The sequence below is a fragment of the Rhincodon typus genome, chromosome 15, assembly GCF_021869965.1.
Source record: "Rhincodon typus isolate 14 chromosome 15, sRhiTyp1.1, whole genome shotgun sequence".
In the NCBI taxonomy this organism is placed as follows: Eukaryota; Metazoa; Chordata; class Chondrichthyes; order Orectolobiformes; family Rhincodontidae; genus Rhincodon; species Rhincodon typus.
The window spans coordinates 58,251,639-58,270,831 of NC_063346.1; the positions used below are offsets into that span (position 1 = coordinate 58,251,639).

The following is a 19,193-nucleotide window of genomic DNA, read 5'->3' on the forward strand; positions in this document are numbered from 1 at the left end:
GCTTGGCCTGCTGTGTTCGTCCAGCTCTGCACCTTGTTGTATCAGACATTTTGACTTGTGTTTTACAAGTATGGGCTAGTTGAGTACAGTCTGTACTCTGGTTATTATGAGCATGTGAAAAAACATGCTGTTTGATTCAATCAGACAATCATTGCGACATACGACCTATGTCCCTGGCATCAGGCTGACACTAAAATGTACGTATGGCATTGCTCAATGATATGCGAGAGACAGAATGTCTATTTGGATTAAAGGTAGCATCCTGTTAGTTGTAAACATCAGTTATGTTGTCACCGTGAGGCCCTTCCAAGTTAATCTGAGGAACTCTGAATACGTTTGAGGTCTGAAAGCAGTGAGTGGTGTTTCCCACTAAGAAGATGTGGCCAATTTGAGTCAATGCGTTAACCAATTGGCATCCTTTTCTCCTGAACTGTAAATTGTTGCAACAGTTTGAAATTTTGGATTTTAGAATTTGTCCTGATGGGTGCAAAACAATGAATTCCAGCAACATTCAAGGTCTGTATTACTGAGCAATAATTTTCTTCTAAAAGATGGGCTAAATTAGAAATTTTAAGTTAGGGGAAGAAAAACACATTATTTCAACAGCTCTCTCAGAATTACTGAGCAAGTCACCAAATAGTGGTGTACTGAGCCACACAAGACAGAAAGTTTGCAATTCCATTGCTCATGTTACAAGTTTAGGATGTGCGTTCAATATCTTTTGGGAGTACCTTATTACCTAAAATCTACCTATCCAACAGTATAACTCAAGGATCTAACTAAACTCAATTGCTCAATAGAAGCTGGGATTAATCTACCTCCTAATTATTTCCTTTACCTTACATGTTTGATAATTGTCATGATATGTCATGTTACATGCAGAATACAAAACAATGAGAAATGAAGAGTGGAAATAATTTTGGACGGTAGCATTAAACAGGCAACTGAGATATGACTCACCCTATTAAAACAAATCTAGATGAAAAGGAAAATTGGGTGATTCTCCACCTGTATTTTATGCTATTGTCAAAGGCCAAATTTCCCCCAGAGGTTTCTTCTATTTCCAGTTGGTTCTCAGCGTTTTTAAAATTGAAATTTTAACGGTTGAAGCACATTGAAGTAATTCTCAGCGTCACACACAGTTACAAAATCACATGATGTGACATTTCAGAAGATCAAACTCAGCCACCCTGCCAGCTAACGACAAGCTTACTAATTATTTTTAACTGGAAATATAGGTTTTTGTCTTCTAGTGCAAGAATTTAAATTTTACAGATCACAATCTTAAGTGAGGTGATTAAAGAATACCTGCACTTGGTTAAACCTAAAAGGTGCACATTACAAAACGCTTACATCTTATCCACAACTTTCATCACCTTATAACTCTGAACACAATGTGAGATGCAAATATACAGTGAGTTTAGCATTTAGAGCGACAAGAGCCAATAGTCATTAATGACACTCTAATGGAAAGTCTTGCATTTAGAGCCTTTCATGACCACAGGATGTCTAATAAGGTACTTTTTAATGTAGTGGAGGTTATAATGTAGGAAACTCGGCAGCTAATTAGTGAACAGTAAACTGCGAACGGTAATGTGATCAAGTCGAGTTTTTTAGTTTTCTGTGTTACTGTTTGAACGATCCTATAGTACTATTTTGAAGAGGAGTAGGGCAGTTCTCCTCAATGTCTTAGCCAATATTTATTCTTTAACCAACATCATGGGAGCAGATAATCTGGTCACTGCTTCATTATTGTTCACGGCATCTTGCTGCACATGAATTGGCACCTCCTCTATTACAACATCTACACCTTGAAAAAGGTGTTGCTTTGGTTACAAAGCACTTTGGGAAATTCTAATGCTGTGAAAGGCAATGCACAAAAATACATTTCTTTTTCTTTCCTATGTCACTAACTGTGATGGAAAGATTGAATCTTCTTCTAGGCTTGACGTGTACTAGTTTATGTCTCATTTTAATGTGTGTTTTTAATGTTTCGGATATAATGAGTGTATAGTTGGTTGAGAACCTTTACTGAGTCATGTTTAATCCTGGTATCATCAAGTTGATTGATATAATACATGCATACATAGGTTGAGTTGTCAGTTTCTTCTATTTTCAGGGTGTTCTTTTGTGTGTTTGCTGATGATGATTGTTAGAACAGTGATGGGTGACATGCCTTCAACACAAACTAGAGCTATGGCATCTTTTAAATTATTCCTGCATGAAAGGAATAGCAGGGTCTGCATGTAATATGCTTGCATGTTCTGCAGCATCACCTGGCACTTCAGGAGCTCATTTCCCTGAAATTTCCCTAGTCAGTGAGCAGAATGGAATGCTGCAATTGGTCCCAAAGGAGTATATGCAGCAAGAAAGCAACAAATCAATGATTGGAGATGGAAAGATGAAAGATGCCTGCAAACTCTCACAGTTGGAAAGCATCACGCTCCTGTATGAAAAACAGAAGAGATTGAAAATATGCAGTAGCTCTGTCCAACGAGGAAAAACAAACAGGGCAACATTATGAATCAAGATCAAGACAGCTACTAAAATAAAGAGTTCTAATGAGGAGTCAACATTGCCCTGTTTTTTCTTTTTTTTCAGAAATAAACAATTGTTCGACAGATCCCACTGATAATGATGACAGCTGTGACATGCCTCGAATTTAACTCTCTATCAAAATGTTTTTGTACACAGGTGGTCTTGCAATATGCCAGTGATATGCAGATATAATGACAGAAAGCAAAAGATTGACGACTTCTCGGCAGCTCGTGTCTCTGTTTAACTAGTAGCATTTGGTCTGCAGTCCTCCATTAAATGACATGATTGACTGGGCTGCACCTGGAAATACAATAGATACATTCAAGGAGGAATTACAGCTAGCATTAGAATTTATTACCATCTAGCTGGGAGTCCAATCCTTCACAGCTAGAGTTGTCTTGTGGGTCATTGCTTGGATTTCAATTTGAACCTTAAAGCATAGCTTGCTTCAGATTTCAGACTGAGTCAACATTGAGAAAATACAAATGATGTGTAGTTTTGATCATAAACTTGGTTTGATATTTAAATCACCCTCAGCCAGCAATTTTGAGTTCCTGACTGCTGCGACAAAGGGATTCAAAAGAGAAGAGCTATCTACTACTTTTACACCCACACTCAGCTCAACTGGGTTTCAGATGAGGGACAGCCTGCTCCGTATGAATGTATGAATTAGAAGCAGGAGGCAGTCTTTTGGACCCTCAAGCTTGCTCCATTTGATAATATCGTAACTAATCTGATTGAGTTCCTGTCTACCCTCATATCGTTCAATTCCCCTGTCAGTCAAGAATTTAACTCAGCCTAAAAATGTTCAATTACCCCATCTTAACTGCTCTCTTGGGAAGAGAATTTCAAAAACCAATGATGCTCAGGGAGAAGCAATTTCTAGTTTCAGTGTTGAATTGTATCCCCTCGTCCTTGACTCCTCCCCAGAAGGGCAACCATCCTTTCAGCAATCACCCGATCAAGCCCCCTCAGAATCATGTTCAATGAGGTCACCTCTTAAACCCCAGTGATTACTGACCTAAACCACATTAGGGAACACCCACATCCTAGGAATCAGGTGAATGAACCTTCTCTCAACTGCTTCTAAAGCATTTACATTCTTTTTTTAATTAAGGAGACCAAAACTGTGCTCCAGATGCCAGATGCCATCTCAGCAACACCCTGTCAAACTTTACCAAAGCATCCTTATTTTTATATTCCATTGCAATACATAATCGCATTTCATTTGCCTTCCTAATCAATTGCTGTACCTGCATGGTAACTGTATGCAATTCACGTACAAGGGCACCTAATCCCTCTGTACCACAACATTCTCCAATCTCTCTTGATTTAATATGCTGCTTTTCTATTCTTCCTGCCATTGTAGAAAACTTCACATTTTCCTACATGTACTCCATCTGTCAAATCTTTGCCACTCAGTTAAATTAAACTTATCAGACTCTTTACGCCCTTTTGACAACTTACTTTCCTACTATCATCCGGCAATGACCACATTCATTGGGGTTCAGCCATTTGCCACAGGATCTGAGATTTTTATTCTTCATACATGAATGCAACCTATCATTTACTTATTCGTGGCTCTTTGTTTAACTCGCAGCTTCAACTATACACTTTTCTTCAAATGCTGACAGCTTTTCTCGAACCAGAGTCATTTCTCGGTACTACTTTTCCCAAAAGGTGAAGAAGTTTTTAAAATTCTGATTCCTGATCATATTTTGCTTTGGATGAGGTGCCAACAAGTTACAGGGCCAGTGAAACCTGACCAATGAGGAAAAATAAACAGGGCAACATTATGAATCAAGATCAAGCCAGCCACTAAAATAAAGAGTTCTAATGAGGAGCCAACATTGCCCTGTTTTCTTTTTTTCCTTTCAGGAGAGTAGGGCAAGGAGAAGGATGGACTGAAGCAAAATGGGTCTCCCTCCAGAAATGGCTTAAAGACAACTGAAGATACATTTGAGCTTCCTCAACCACCTCCAAATGTGGTGAGTTTTCAATTCTCTCCTCTCCTGCCTTCACAAACATCTTCAAGTACATGAGGCACAGAAACAGGCCATTGGGCTGTTAATTTTCCACGAGTCTCCTCCCAACCCTCTTCATTAATGCCACCAACATCTCTCTCTACTCCATTCGCCCTCATGCTTCCATTGAATGCATTGATGTTATTCAGCTCACCAACTCCTTGAAAAAACAGAAAATCTAACGATAGTCAACAGTTCAGATCTCATCTTGCTGCCTGATCTGTTGAATATTTTCAGCATTTTCTAATTTGTTTCAGATTGCTACATATGTTGTTTTTATACTGCCTGTGGCAAAGAGCTCCACTTCCAACCACTGTCTGGATAATTAAGTTCACCCTGAATGCCAATGGAATTAATTAGTGCCTAAATTAAATTTATAGCCTGTATTTCTGCTCTCATTTGTAAGTGTAAACATCTCTGCAACTGCTCTATACCTATGCATAATCATAAAAACCTCTATATTATCACTTCTTAGTACTCTTTCTTATTCAGTGAAGAGTTTGCTTGTTCAATCATTCCTGATGGGTGCCAATTCTCAGTTTCTTGGAACGATCCTATGTCCCTCACCTAAATAACTGATTTGATGTTATTTAGTTTGATTTATTACTGTCGTGTGTACTGAGATACAGTGAAAAGTTTTGTTTTGTGTGCAATCCAGGCAGCTCATACCTTACATAAGTACATCAGGGTAATAGAACAGAATACAGAATATAGTGTTCCAACAAGAGAAAGATCAACTTTAATATACAAGTGAACTGTCCAAAAGTCTGATAGCAGTGGGGAAGAAGCTGTTCTTGAATCTGTTGATACACGTTTTCAAACTTTTGTATCTTCTGCCCAACAGATGAGGGTGGGAGAGAGTATAACCAGGGTAATTAGTTTGTGAGCCTCAGTGACAAACGTCTCAGGGCACTTAACTGCAACAAAAAAGTCACAACCAGGTCCAAACCTATACAGACAGGAGGAAACAGAGATCCCGTTCAACTGAAGCAACAACAAATTTTACTTCAAACTCATACTGATAACAAGTAGCCAAAGCAGCCACACATTTATCTGTACTGGAAATTGAGCATTAATTACTTGAAGCAATTAAATTGTACTAAGGTTGTTTAAATGATTTTCTCTGTAAAGGCTGGAGTCAGTTATCTTTTCTGTTACAGTTCTGGCATGAAAAAAAAAGACCATAGGTTCTTGTTGCAACAGCTCTTCATTCCAAACCAATTACTACAGTGGAGCGAACACTGTCAATAGATCCAAAGACATCTTCAGTGTTATTAAAAAGGTTTCCAAATGATTTAGTCTTAAATGACCTAAATGTAATTAAAATACTATTATATAAAAATAGGGACTGAATAAATGAAGACTGAGTTAGACTGACATGTCCTGATCCATTGATCTGGTCTCCAGCCTTGCCTATATTTAGAAAAATCCCCATGAACAAGATCATAGGACAGCAGCACATGAAGATTAATCTTATTTTAAAAAGAATTTGTGCTCAGGAAATGCCCACAGACTTATTAAAAGTATAACAATAGGAAGTGGGGACAGCGCTGTTGCCTCACAGCACCAGGGACTCCGGTTCAATTCCAGCCTCAGGCAACTGTCTGTGTGGAGTTTGCGCACTCCTTCCGTGTCTGCGTGGGTTTCCTGTGGGTGCTCTGGTTTCCTCCCACAGTCCAAAGATGTGCAGGTTAGATGGATTGGCCATGGTAAATTGCCCATAGTGCCCAGGGATGTGCAGGCTGGGTGGATTAGCTGTGGAAGATAGAGCATTAGAGAGATGGGGGTGGGGTGGTGGTGGGTCTGGGTGGGCTAATCTTTGGAGGACCAGTATGGACTCAATAGGCCTGTTGAATGGCTTGCTTCCACACTAGGAATTCTATGATTTCATGTATACATTTTTAATGGATTTGTCTGTGTAAACTCATTAGGGGTGAAAAGAAGCATCACTGGGCTGTTCAACCAAAAAGCCCACACCACAGTCAAGCATATACCTAGTCAAGCCTGATCCTCTATCTCATGGCCACACACTTGAACATTTCAACCGTGCTCCGGATCACTCAGCTTAAGTTTCCACAAAAAGAAGAATGCTGCTCTAACTTAAAAGCAGGCTAGAAAAATATGAACCAGCAAGATGTAATCTGACTGGCTTATCTACTGACATTTGTAGTCCCTCATCCATTAGTCATAAACAGGGTCTGTAGCTCAACATTTTCATCTCCAATTCCTCCTGCTGAGGCTCACTGCAACATCCGTCTGTATAATATCTAAAATATCCATTAAAAGTAGAAGGAAGTTAAATAGATATTTAAAACAACTGAGATATAGGGACAGATTTTCATGAAGTTGAAAATGGCAGGTGAAATCTGGGTGCAAGGTCCCAGTCCTCCGTTTCTGACAAATCCATGTTTATTTGTCAGCAGGGGTAAGAGGATGGGTGTGAATCCCACAGGCGAGGAGCCCACACGCAACAAGGCCATCCAAAATTTAAACTGAAGTCACGAACAAATGTTCACTGTTCCAATGGTCTTAACTCACAGTGCAGTAGTCAGAGATTTATGAAGTACATGTAAATGCCCTCACAGGGCATACAGAAGGTCTGTTTAAAGCATCATGATCTCAAGTTATTTAAATCCTTAGTACTTTAAACATGAAAAAATAACTGTGTCTGTCAGAGTTAATAAAGCACCATCTGATGGATTTCTTTGAGTGACAGGCCATCTAATGCAGCCTAGAGACAAATCTATCCTGTAGTTTCAAGAGTACATTATTGACAACTGCTGCCAAGACCATAAGAAACATTTGGCTCAGTTTCAAAAACTCTAAAAAACACTTACTTCAGCCGGGGATGTGGCATACACGTTCTGAACAACAGTTTAAAGATGCTTTTAAAGAATTGATTACTGATGTGGTTACTGTGTAGAGCTTTTTATATATAACACATTGACTACATTAGGAGATATTAAAATCTTTCAACGGTTTTCATGAAGGAGAGTTTTGTTCAATTGCGTTATTTATGTGCTTTACTCAAATGTTAGTATAAATTTTTTTCATCTCCACATGACCCATGAGAACTGTCCCACAGTGGATGACTGGCCATGGGCATGCCATATGGACGTAGAAGGTGGTTTGCGAGAATACAATGGAATGAACATGGATGAGCATGAGTTGGTATGTGGGCATGGGGCTGCATAGGATGCAGGTGGGGAGTTGGTGATAAATGAAATTGGGGGGTGATATCAAGATGGTGTAATGACTTCTAAAACAACTGCATCAAAGTTTCTTCTCACCAACGGGGGTAGGGGAGTTCAAAACTAGAAGGCATAATTTTAAAGTGAAGGGAGAAAGATTTAAATGAGACGTGAATAGCAACGTTTTTTTTGCACAGAGGGTGGTTCATGTACAGAACAATCTGCAAGAAGTTGTAGTTGCAGGTACAGTTACAGCATTTAAAAGACATTTGGACAAGGCACATGAACAGAAAAGGTTTATAGGGAAATGCAGGCAATTGGGTCTACTTTAGTTTGGAATACCTAGTCAGGATGGATGAGTTGGATCGAAGGATTTGTTTCGATGCTGTACATCTCTGTGGCTCTATAACCCACCTCAGGACTCACCCACCCTGTAACTGCTTCCAATCTGCTTCTGCAGTTTGCAGACCTGACCCAATCCCATCCCGCCTCCCCAGAGTGAAAATCAATGGATGCTTTACACAAAGATGGGTCTGATGAGTTAAATTTCCCAGTCACAGGAATTTATTACCTAAAAGGAGATATAATGTAATTAAGTCCACCCAGCATTCAGTGCTCCTTTCAAGATGCTTTTCATGCAAGAAACAGTTATTAGAAATTTTAAGACCTTGCTAGCAACTTGGGTACTGAAATATTAATTTGTAACTACATCACCAATAGGATTATGTTATAATTAAATTGCTGGAGCTTTCAGAGGAACCAAAATATTGCACATCATCAACAACTGTCTGATTTATTTTACAAGTTTGTGTGTGTATATGACAGAGAGAGTCAGATAAAGATCACCTTTGCAAAGTGTTGCAGAGAAGAGAGTGAATGTAAAACAGTTCTGAAATACAGCAGCTGTTTTGAATGGATACAAGTGAAATGGTGTGATTTCCATAGGCTCCCTTCAATTGCTTAGAAATAAATAAATGAGATGCTGCAACTGCAAACTCCCCAAAACCACTGATATTGCAGGATCATTACTGCAAATTCTCATGCTTCCTTTTCCACCTCCAGAAGCTAATTAATTTAGTTCCACACATTACCCGAGCTATAGAATGTGTGTTCATGACAGTGTGAAGGAAGTACGCAAGTCGACATACTCTTCAGTTAGCACAGAAAGAACTGAATTGCATTCTCAACTCTGGCTAACTACACTTTACCTCTGAGATCACTGGATTATTATTGGAAGCTGGATCCCTGTCTGATTAATTCCAGCAGTACCAGTGTTTTCACCTCTCTTCCCAGTGGCCTGGCCAATATTTATTCTTCAAACAAATTGCTAGAAAAGGCTACCTATTCATTTTCTCACTATTATTTGTAGTGATTTAGTATGCACAAATTGGCTACTTGGTTTCATACATTACAATGGTGACTATGGTTTGAAAGTATTCATTAGCTGTAAAGCACTTTGGCACATTCTGAGGTCTTGAAAATCAATGTGAGACTTACCTTCTTGCTTATCAATCCGAAAGGGTGAGTTTAACTCTTTATTCCCTCTTGGACCATACAATCACACAGCACGGAAACAGATCCTTCGGTCCAACCAGTCCATGCCGAACATAATCCCAAACTAAACTAGTCTCACCTGCCTTCTCCAGGCCCATATCCCTCCAAATCTTCCCTATTCATATAGTTATCCAAATGTTTTTAAACATTGTAATTGTACTCACATCAACCACTTCCTCAGGAAGTTCATTCCACACACGACCCACTCTCTGTGTAAAAAAATTATCCCTCATGTTTTTTTTAACCTCTCTCCTCTCACCTTAAAAATGTGCCCCAGTCTTGAAATCCCCTATTGTAGGGAAAAGACGAGACAGGTTCCTTTGTTTAAACACCTATTCATGCATGCCTGGGAGGTGTTCAGCTCAAATATTTATTACAAGAATAAAAGGTTTTGCACTATTTTACTGAAAACAAACTTCCAATTGATTATTCCAATGGATGATAATTTCAAAGCGAAAAATTACACATTTATTTATCCATATCTTTACACAATTGTCTTCACACAGTTTACATTCCATGTTAGTATACAGACTATACTGTTCAATCATGTTTAAACTAATTCATATGATTTCATAATCTGTTAATCCAAAAGTACTGAGGCCAACTACAGAATATCAATTAACACCTTAACTAAGATCAGTTAATTTACAATGGACCAGAAGTTCAACCTGGTTCGTATAGCTTAACAATTGTCTGTTAAATTGTCAGCTGACAATTTAACAGACAATGATCAATATTACGTGTGTCTTCACTGGAAGAAGGGTTAGAATCGGAAGACACAGTTTTAAGATTATTGGCATAAGAATCAAAGGGGAAGTCAGGAGTTTATTTTTATCTCTCCTGATCTGGAATGCTGGGCCTGAAAGTGCAGTGGAAGCAGGATTCAACAAAAATCTTTCAAAAGGGAGGGGTTATATGCCTTTACAGAAAACATTTTCAGGCTAATGTGGCAAGATTAACAGGAGTCAGGCCAATTGGACAGCTCTTTCAAACAGCTGATATAAATGGTCCTGTAAGATTCTGTAAGTTGTAAACTAGTGTTCACCAACTAAAGAAAGCAAACATACCGTATATCCTGCCTTGGCACTGAGATGTTCTGCAGCTACCACCAACGCATTGAGGGTGGCACCACCACTACCAACACGAGTCTGTGGATCCTCCACGGTGAGAAGAACTACATCAGGAGCAATGGATCCTTTGTGTTGGCGGATTTCAAGTTCTAGAAAGAAAATGGACGAGACTCCAGTGAAAATGTTATACTGATAAGCCATCAGTGACAATCTTTATGTGGAATTAGAGTACTGGTTTTCATTCATTGGTTTTCACCCTAATGAAAGGCTAGCCATGCTGCAGTGAGTTACCCATCTCCTGACCCAACAAAGCCTGTCAACCATCTACAAGGCAAAAATTATAAGTGTGACAGAATACTCACCATTTCCATGGATGAATGCAGCTACAACACACAAGATGCTCAACAGTGGCAAAGCTGTCTGCTCAATTAGCACCCCAATGCCACCTTAACCATTCATTCCCACCACAGCTAGCATGGCATAGCTGCAATCGGTATCATTTACAGGATGCACTGCAGTAAGGCTGTTTTGACAGAATTTTCCAAACCACCTTAGGAGTACAAGGGTAGTAACTATCTGGGAACATTTCCACCTTGTCCTTCAAGTCTCACATTAACACTGTATTGGACATTTATTGTTATTCCTTCCTCACCACAGAGTCAAAATCCTGGAAGTTCTCACTTAGTAGTACAGTAAAAATACCTCCACTGCAGAGACTGCAACAATTCAAAAAGAAGGATTACCACCTCCTCAAGTGAATCTAGGGATGGACAATAATTACTGCCTTGCTAACAATTCTCATATTACAAGGATAAGTCTTTAACAAGTGTGTTGACTTAAAATACTCTATAAAAACAAAGTAAGCTAGCACTTGAAATAAACTGTTTTAAAATAACAGTCCCTCCAACATATTTAACACGCTTGGCAAGAAGGTTTATTTAAAAAAGTGGTACCAACAGGTTAGGAGGAGTATAAACACAGAAAGAATTACCTTGGTTTATATAATTTTGTGATAAAAATGCAGCAACTGTGTCCATTTGGATTATATTTTAATACTTGCGCCTGTCATGTTATACTGGGAAACTGATATTTCAAACCGTAAGAAATGCACAAATCAGGTGGTTCAGTGGTAGCACTGTAGAGTGTGTCTCAGAAGGCCATGGGCTGATGTTTCTCTCTAGAGACTTCAATTCAAAATCTAAGTGTAGTACTGAGGGGGTGCTGTTCTGTTGTGGAAAGCTTCCAATTGAAACATTTACCCTACAGCACTTGCTGCTCTCTTAGATAGGAAGAATGGCATAAAATTGTCTATAATGGAAATTTGAAATCTAATTTGAATAATAGTGGTTTCAGTTGTGAATTCATGGAAAAGGAGATGGAGTTGAACTGGCAGAGAAAGAATTTTTCAGTGAGTCAGGTGAGTATTGTTGATTCAGTCCATACCTTTGTATAAGATTGATTTTATTCAGTCTACTAAAAGGAATAATGCATTAGTGGTTTGATTTACATAGAATTTACTCCACAGAAGGCGCCCTTCAGCCCAACTGGTCTATGCCAGTGTTTATACTTCACACCAGTGTCCTTCCACACCTCTCCATCTAACCCTAACAGCAATAACCTTCTATTTCTTTCTTCCCATGCATTTATCTAGCCATCCCTAAAATGCATCAATGCTATTCACTTTACCTGTTTCATGTCATAACACATTACACAACTCCTATCCCATCACTTTAATTATGTTAGAGCTATTGAAGATCCATGGTTGTCTTCAGTACCACTCATAACTCCTCAGATACCGAACAGCTTGTGTTGCGATTAAAGTTTATAATATCTTATTATTATTTGGGAATTTGGGTTCCAAAGTAGAGATAAATAGGTTTTTGGTTTTCTATTCTGTGAAGATGACTTTTATTTCAAAGATTAAGAGTCAGCTCAGGTATGTGGCATACCCCTATACCAATATGTCACACAGCATACCAATATGACTTCCTGTTCCCAACACAGGCATTGCTAATTTTCACAAGCCATGACCCACCAGATAGGAGTAGACATTCTCTTCAAGCCCATTCCACAGCTGGACTTTACTCTTTCTAGAACTACGTGGTCCTAATCAGTTCTCCAGAACTCAACATTTCTCTCTGCATTTACAAAGTGAGTTCTTTGGTTAACCACAGTAGGCCATGTTTTAGCAATCAAGTCCAACATTCCTCTGTTTACTGACATATTAGAACCAAAGACCACTAGTTGTTCATTTAAAACACAGCCACAACCTCAGCAACTAGCTCCATAACAACCTCAGGGCTTTCTTGTTTCTAAAAGCCACTAAGTTAGGTCAAATGTCTAAACCTTGTTTACAAACATATGAAGGCATAATAAAACAAACTGAAAGTAAACAACCACGAATTCACCTCAAGATGAAACTCTATGTTTTTAATCCTCAAATGTAGCTAATATGTAGACAATTACAACACTATCTTAGAAAAACGGCAGAAAATGCTTGGGAACACAGTGACTTGGAAGTTTCCGTCCAATTTACATAATCCTGATTTGGAAATACTTCACTGATCTTTCACTGCCAAAGTGCCAAAACCCCCTTCCTGCCAGCACTGTCAGTCTGCCTACACCAGATAGGCTCCAGCAGTTCAGGGAGGTGGCTGACTGCCACCATAAGGCCAAGTGGAGACAGGAAATAAATGCTGGCCTTGCCAGTGATGCTCACATCCCATGAAAGAATGAAAGAAAGGCAGAATATAATTGATTGAAGGGATTACGTCTGCATTTAAGGGCTGGTTTCGTGGAAATGGTTCCAGGAAATATAAGGACTTGGGTTTCCTGATCAGCAATTCAGAATACTCGAGTGCCAAATATTTCATGGCCTTGCTAGGCTGGACAGTCAGCCCATCTGCACTTTCCAATTAATGAATCCATCAGAACATTCAATCTGTGCAATACGGTTTTTGTTAGGAAAATTTGGTCGAACATTCCCCAGCTCATCAAAGTTTGACATTGCTGAATGAATGGTACTAGGAAGAAAGTAGGCCAACTAAAACATCTTGCACTGTGTCATGGCAATTCCATTTTGCACCCATTCAGACAGTCAGATATGACGTGGAGTTAACATCTTCTGCAGTCAACAATTCCAGCACTGAGTATAACACTGAAATACAGTGCAGATTATGTTCTGTATTGAGGCTCGAACCCATATCTCCTCATTCAAAGGCAATATCACAAGTAATTTGATGTGTGATTTAGTCTAGAAAAGTAATTTTTGGTGATTCAAGAGGAAGACAAAAATATTGGCCTGTTCTTTGAGATTCGAATGTCATTTCATTATTGCCTGAATGTTCCTGATTGAGTGCATTCAATCAGATTTCTTTTCCTGTGCTATTTTATGAATGCTCCTAATTCCACCTGAGAATGTTTCTGTGACTAATGATGGATTTTGAACAATCACCAGCACCTCAGAGGCTCTCGAGCAAATTCTAACAACCCCTGATGCCAATATAGCTGCATCTAGCTAGATCAGAATAGACCAGGGGAGGGGGGTAATGAATTTGGGTCACTGGGCCACATTTACCAAGGCAAGTGAGCAGGCTGTGTCAAAAGATTCTCTGCTTTGCAATTAGTCCTCAGCTGAGAAACTGAGGAAAAAGAAATTAAGTCTTCATTTCTCTTTCTGTTGCTCAGGGATTTCCAAAGTTTTCTGGGGCTGGGTCTGTGTTTTGTGGAGCACTTGCTTCTGGAGAAGCTACAAATGAATTAGTCTTTGGGCAATGTGATGAACATTAGCTCACCACGCCCAATGCTTCCCACCTCACTTTTCTGAGCTAAGGCTGAAAAGAAACTTGTGACCACGGATGGAGGGTCTTGCCCCTGCCACAGAACAAACTCAGATCCTCCAGTATCATAAGAGACTGGTAGTTACACACTGAAGGGTGAGAATACATAGGCTTCTTCTTGCCTATTGATGTAGAAAAAAGTTATGGAATCTGAAAGGTCCCTGCTGTATTTTGTCATCTTTTCAGTCCACAGGCTCAAGGCCTCCAGCTATCTTTGACAGAGCAGGCTGAGGGATTTTGCTTCACGTATTAAGGCCACCCGAGAAAAAAGTGGAACCTAAAGACCTAAAACTAGAACACAGCTTGTACATCAGGAACCTCAAGAGGAAATGCAGCCACAAAGTGTTTTCAGGGTCGAACTTACAAAGATACAATGGGGCATTTAATATAATACATTTGACTTTATCATCTTTCTCATTCATCTTTATTGTAAAATGTTAAGACAAGTTTACAAGTTGTTTTATGACAGCAATTGCTGTAAACTTTGTTACTCTAGGAATAACTTAGGTTATGGTTCGGGATTGTGAATTGCAAATTTTCTTTTCTGTCAAAATATTCTGGCTTTTGGGCAGATCTCTCAATCCATGACAGTATTTCAGTTTATGATAATTCTATCTTGACAGATTTCTGCATATCACTCTTGAAACTGCTTTCACATTAATTCTGATCCACGAGTTCTCTGTAGCCTCATGACACAGGAGCAGAGAAACTAGTACATGAATTTATTACTGGTCTGCAGCAAAAGGATTTGAAATCCCAAGTGTTAGGAACCAAATCCAGGGACTGTGGGCTTCAAGAATCTAAATCAATTGTACAGTAGGTACGTGACCAGAAGAAGTGCTACATTGTTGGAGATGCCTTCTTTCATTTAGGATGATAAACTGAGGCCATATATATGCCTTCTTCAGTGACAATAAAAGAGCCCTTGGCATTATTTTGAAAAGATCAGGGGAATTCTCCCTGGTGTATTTGTCAATAAACACTGACATTGCTAAAACAGATAATTTGGTCTCTACCACAGTGCTGTTATGGGAGCTTTCTGCATGCAATTAGCTGCCAAAGTTCCCATATTACCATAGTAACAGGACTTCAGAACTACTTCACTGGCTCAGAAGTACCTTAGGGTGTCCTTAGATTGTGAAAAGCACTATATAAATGCCAGCCCTTTTTGCCTAACAAGCCTTCAGTTATCAATTCATGTGATGTGATCTGACAGAGCTATTGTAATGACTGTCAATCTGCAAAGAAAGATTTGGAAACAAATACTTTTTGGAACATTAGCATTTCGCCATGAAAGAAAAACACTTCTAAACATTTCATGCCTTTCCATGCTGCATTTTCACATGGCTGTCAGATGTGATTGATGGAATATGTCACTATGTCTTGACACATCAGTCTTCTATCACTCACATCACCCACTGCAAATCAAAATACTCTAAACCTTTTTGTGACTTCCTTTCTCACAGCAACACCAACAATGCTCATGTTTAATGCAGACAGGCTGTGACATAGCACATGTTAAGGAGAAACTGATATTTTCTTATCCTGTTCAAAGTGAGAGCTCAAAACCTTTAGAATAATTGCGTAAGCTATTACTGTACAGGATAATATATTATCAATTCAAAATAAATCAAAAACAACTCATGAATTTCAAAGTACACAGTATTCTCTAAACCATCCTTCAGTTTATTATGAGGCATGAATAATGACAGTCTGTTTCTGCAATCAGATTTTCAGGGAAGAATGTTCTGCAGCAGCTTCATAGTATAGCAGTCTGGGGAGAGCCTCCTAGAGTTAGCATCGCAGTGAAGCAGCCTGGGACGAGTGTCAAAAAGTGATGTGGGATCATTTGATTAAAGGTCAGGTGAGCACACTATTTTATTGCTTATAGTTTGCAACTTCTTTATTTTCGGTTACAAAAACAGAAGTTGCTGGAAAAACTCAGCAGGTCTGGCAACACCTGTGAAGCTGGTAGCTGTGAAAACATTGGTTTATATGCAGAAAACTGACATTTCCCCAGCTACCTTCAGTTCTGAGGAAGGGTCATTAGACCCAAAATGTTAACTCTGATTTTCTCTTCACAGATGCTGCCAGACCAGCTGAGCTTTTCCAGCAACTTCTGTTTTTGTTCCTCATTTACAGCATCCACAATTCTTTTGGTTTTTCTTTAGTTTGGGTTTCTCATTTGTAAGAGAAATAATCAGAGGTCCAAAGAAGAAAGGCCCTAGAGTAATTAATATTATTTGATTTTAAGGGAAATTTAAAGGTGTAAGACATGGTAGGAGAGCTTAAAGTCATGGGTTGCTCCTTCTGCTTGATGTGGGAAGTCAGGCGCAGTTCCAGTGCCCAGAACTAGAACATGTGCATGAAGTGTCTCCAGGTCCAGTTCCTGGAAGGTTGTTTCAGAGCTGAAGCTGCAGCTGGGTACCCTGTAGAGCATTCGCAAAGGTGAAAATATCACAAAGAGGTGGTCACTCCACAGGCTAAAACTCCATGGACAGAAAGGGAACAGTCAATTACTAGGTAGGGAAAGAGACTAGGTAGGCAGGCAGTGCAGAAGTCTCCTTTAGTTGAAAAACAGATATACCACTTTGGATGTTGCTGGAGGATATGCTGGCCCCTCAGAGGAAAGTAGCATCAACCAAATTCATTGCACCCTCCACAGTTTGCTCTGCTGTATGTATGGGATAGGGTGTTAAAGGATTCAATTGTAAGGGGAATAGGTAGGTATTTCTTTGGGTGCAAATGAGATTCCAGGATGGTATGTTGCCTATTGACGCTACGGCGAGGGATTTCTTGAAGTGGCTACAGGTCATTCTAGAGGGGGAGGGTGACCAACTAGTGGTTGTGGTACACACTTGCACCAACAACATAGGTAAATAAAAGGGAAGACATCCTAAAAATAGAATACAGGGAGTTAGAAGCAACTTAACAAGTAGTACCTCAATGGTAGTGATCAGAAGATTACTACCAGTGTCACTTGCTAATCAGAGCAGAAATAGCAGGATACATAAGTTTGATCTGTGGCTGGAGAGATGGTACAAGGAAAAAGGTTTCAAAGTCCTGGGGCAATGAGGCCAGTTTTTAAGGTGGGGGGACCAGTACGAGCTGGACAGGACTGGAACCCCGCTTAGGAGGTGGGTTGACTAGTGCAGTCGGGAAGAGTTTAAACTACAATGACAGAGAGATGGGAACCTATAGAGGCAGACAGAATACAGGGAAATGAGGGAAATAAAATTGAAGATGGAGAAATAAAAAAAGTGATAGGCAGGTAATTTAAGGGCAATAATCAAACAAGGCCACAGTGCAAAATAATGTGAATGGAACAAAAATGTTAAAAAGACAAACTAAGGCTTGTGTCTCAATGCATGTAGCATTTGCAATAAAGTTGATGAACTGGTCATTCAAATAGACATGAATGGCTATGATACAGTAAGGGCTGCAGGGTGACCACAGATGGGAACTGAATATCCAGGGTATTCAGTTTTAGGAAGGGCGGATAAAGAGGAAAAGGAGATGGGGTATCCTGATGGTTAAAGAGGACATTAACACAACAATGAGAAAGGATTATTAGCTCCTGAAGTGGAATCTGTAATGGGTAGAACTTTGAAACACCAAGGGACAGGAAACAAGGGTGGGGTGTGTATATAGACCCTCAAACTGTTGTGGAAATGGTAATTAGAGATGCAAGTAATACAGATAGATATAATTATGAGCAACTTTAATCTGTATTGGGAAAACCAAGTCAGTAACAATGCCATTTTGGAATAACTCCTGGAGTGTGTATGAGATGGTTTTCTAGATCAACATATTGAGGAACCAACTATACGACAAGCACTCTAGACTGGGTATTGTGTAAGAAAAAAAGGTGATGATCTAATGGTATTATCACTAGACTGTTAATCCAGAGGCCCAGGTAATGTTCTGGGGACCTGGGTTCAAATCCTGCCACGGCAGATGGTGGAATGTGAATTCAACAGCAATCTGGAATTAGAAGTCTAATGATGACCATAAATCCATTGTGGACAGTTGGAACTCATCTGGCATACTAATGTTTGCAATCCTTATCTGGTCTGGCCTAGATGTGACTCCAGATCCCTAGCCATGTGGTTGAAACTTAACTGCCCTGTGGGCAATTAGGGATAGGCAATAAAAGTTGGCCTAGCCGGTTAAGCCCATATCCTGTGAATGAATAAAAGAAAATTGGGAATCAATTGGGACTGTGATAACTCCTACAAGGCCTGTGGGAATTCACTAATTAATGTCCTCATTAAGCTCGTTGAGTATAAGATCCCTTGGTAACAGGCAATAGCCTGCCTAAATTTAACTCATTACCTGAGCCTTTTATAGAGTGGTAAGGCAAAATATATGAACTATGGTGGTCTCTTTCAACTTAAGTTCGTGCCTGGGTGTCGTTGGAGAGGGAGCACACAGTGTCCCATCAATTATCTCAATGCCTTTAGAGAGATGTGGGCACTGCAGGGTCGACAGTGCTTTAATTTCTCCCTCCAACTCCATTTGATTTAGCCCTTCCGGCTTGCCTTGCCCCCATTTCACTTTTGATGGTTCACATTACCCATAAAGGGCTTTGCTCTTAAATATTTGATTGATTACAAGGGTGATTACTGATGGTGGTTCGTACATTTAAAACAAAACAAAAAAGCCGGTGATTGGTGGTGGGAAAGTTGAGTGAGATGACATTTCTGGATATTAAAAAAAAAGCGGTATAGTGTCCCTACTTCTGGACTGTGGTGGCCTAGGTTCAAGTTCCACCTTCACCAGAGCTGTGTGATAGCAACTCTGAATAGGTTGATAAGAAAATTTTTAAAAATGCAGACCCAAAACAGATTGATTAGAAAACATCCATAAAGCAGACCCAATCACAGTGAATTGATGGTGGGAAAGCCATTAGTTGTAGGTGATAGTACTTCTGGATATGACAAAAAAAAGCAGACCAATGGCTTATAGTGCAAAGGT

General features: G+C 39.5%; 1 protein-coding gene across 4 annotated transcripts in view; it reads right to left on the reverse strand.

Annotated features, from left to right (window-relative positions):
- The window catches only part of fcsk (fucose kinase), a 318,038-nt gene that overhangs the window by 167,879 nt on the left and 130,966 nt on the right, over positions 1-19,193 (reverse strand). For 3 of the 4 annotated variants that reach the window (XM_048606128.1, XM_048606129.1, XM_048606131.1), the window contains one exon: positions 10,375-10,526. In XM_048606128.1, coding sequence (XP_048462085.1) covers positions 10,375-10,526 — 152 coding nt within the window. Of the gene's footprint in view, positions 1-10,374; positions 10,527-19,193 lie in introns of those variants that run through there. The other variant, XM_048606132.1, reaches the window with a different exon arrangement.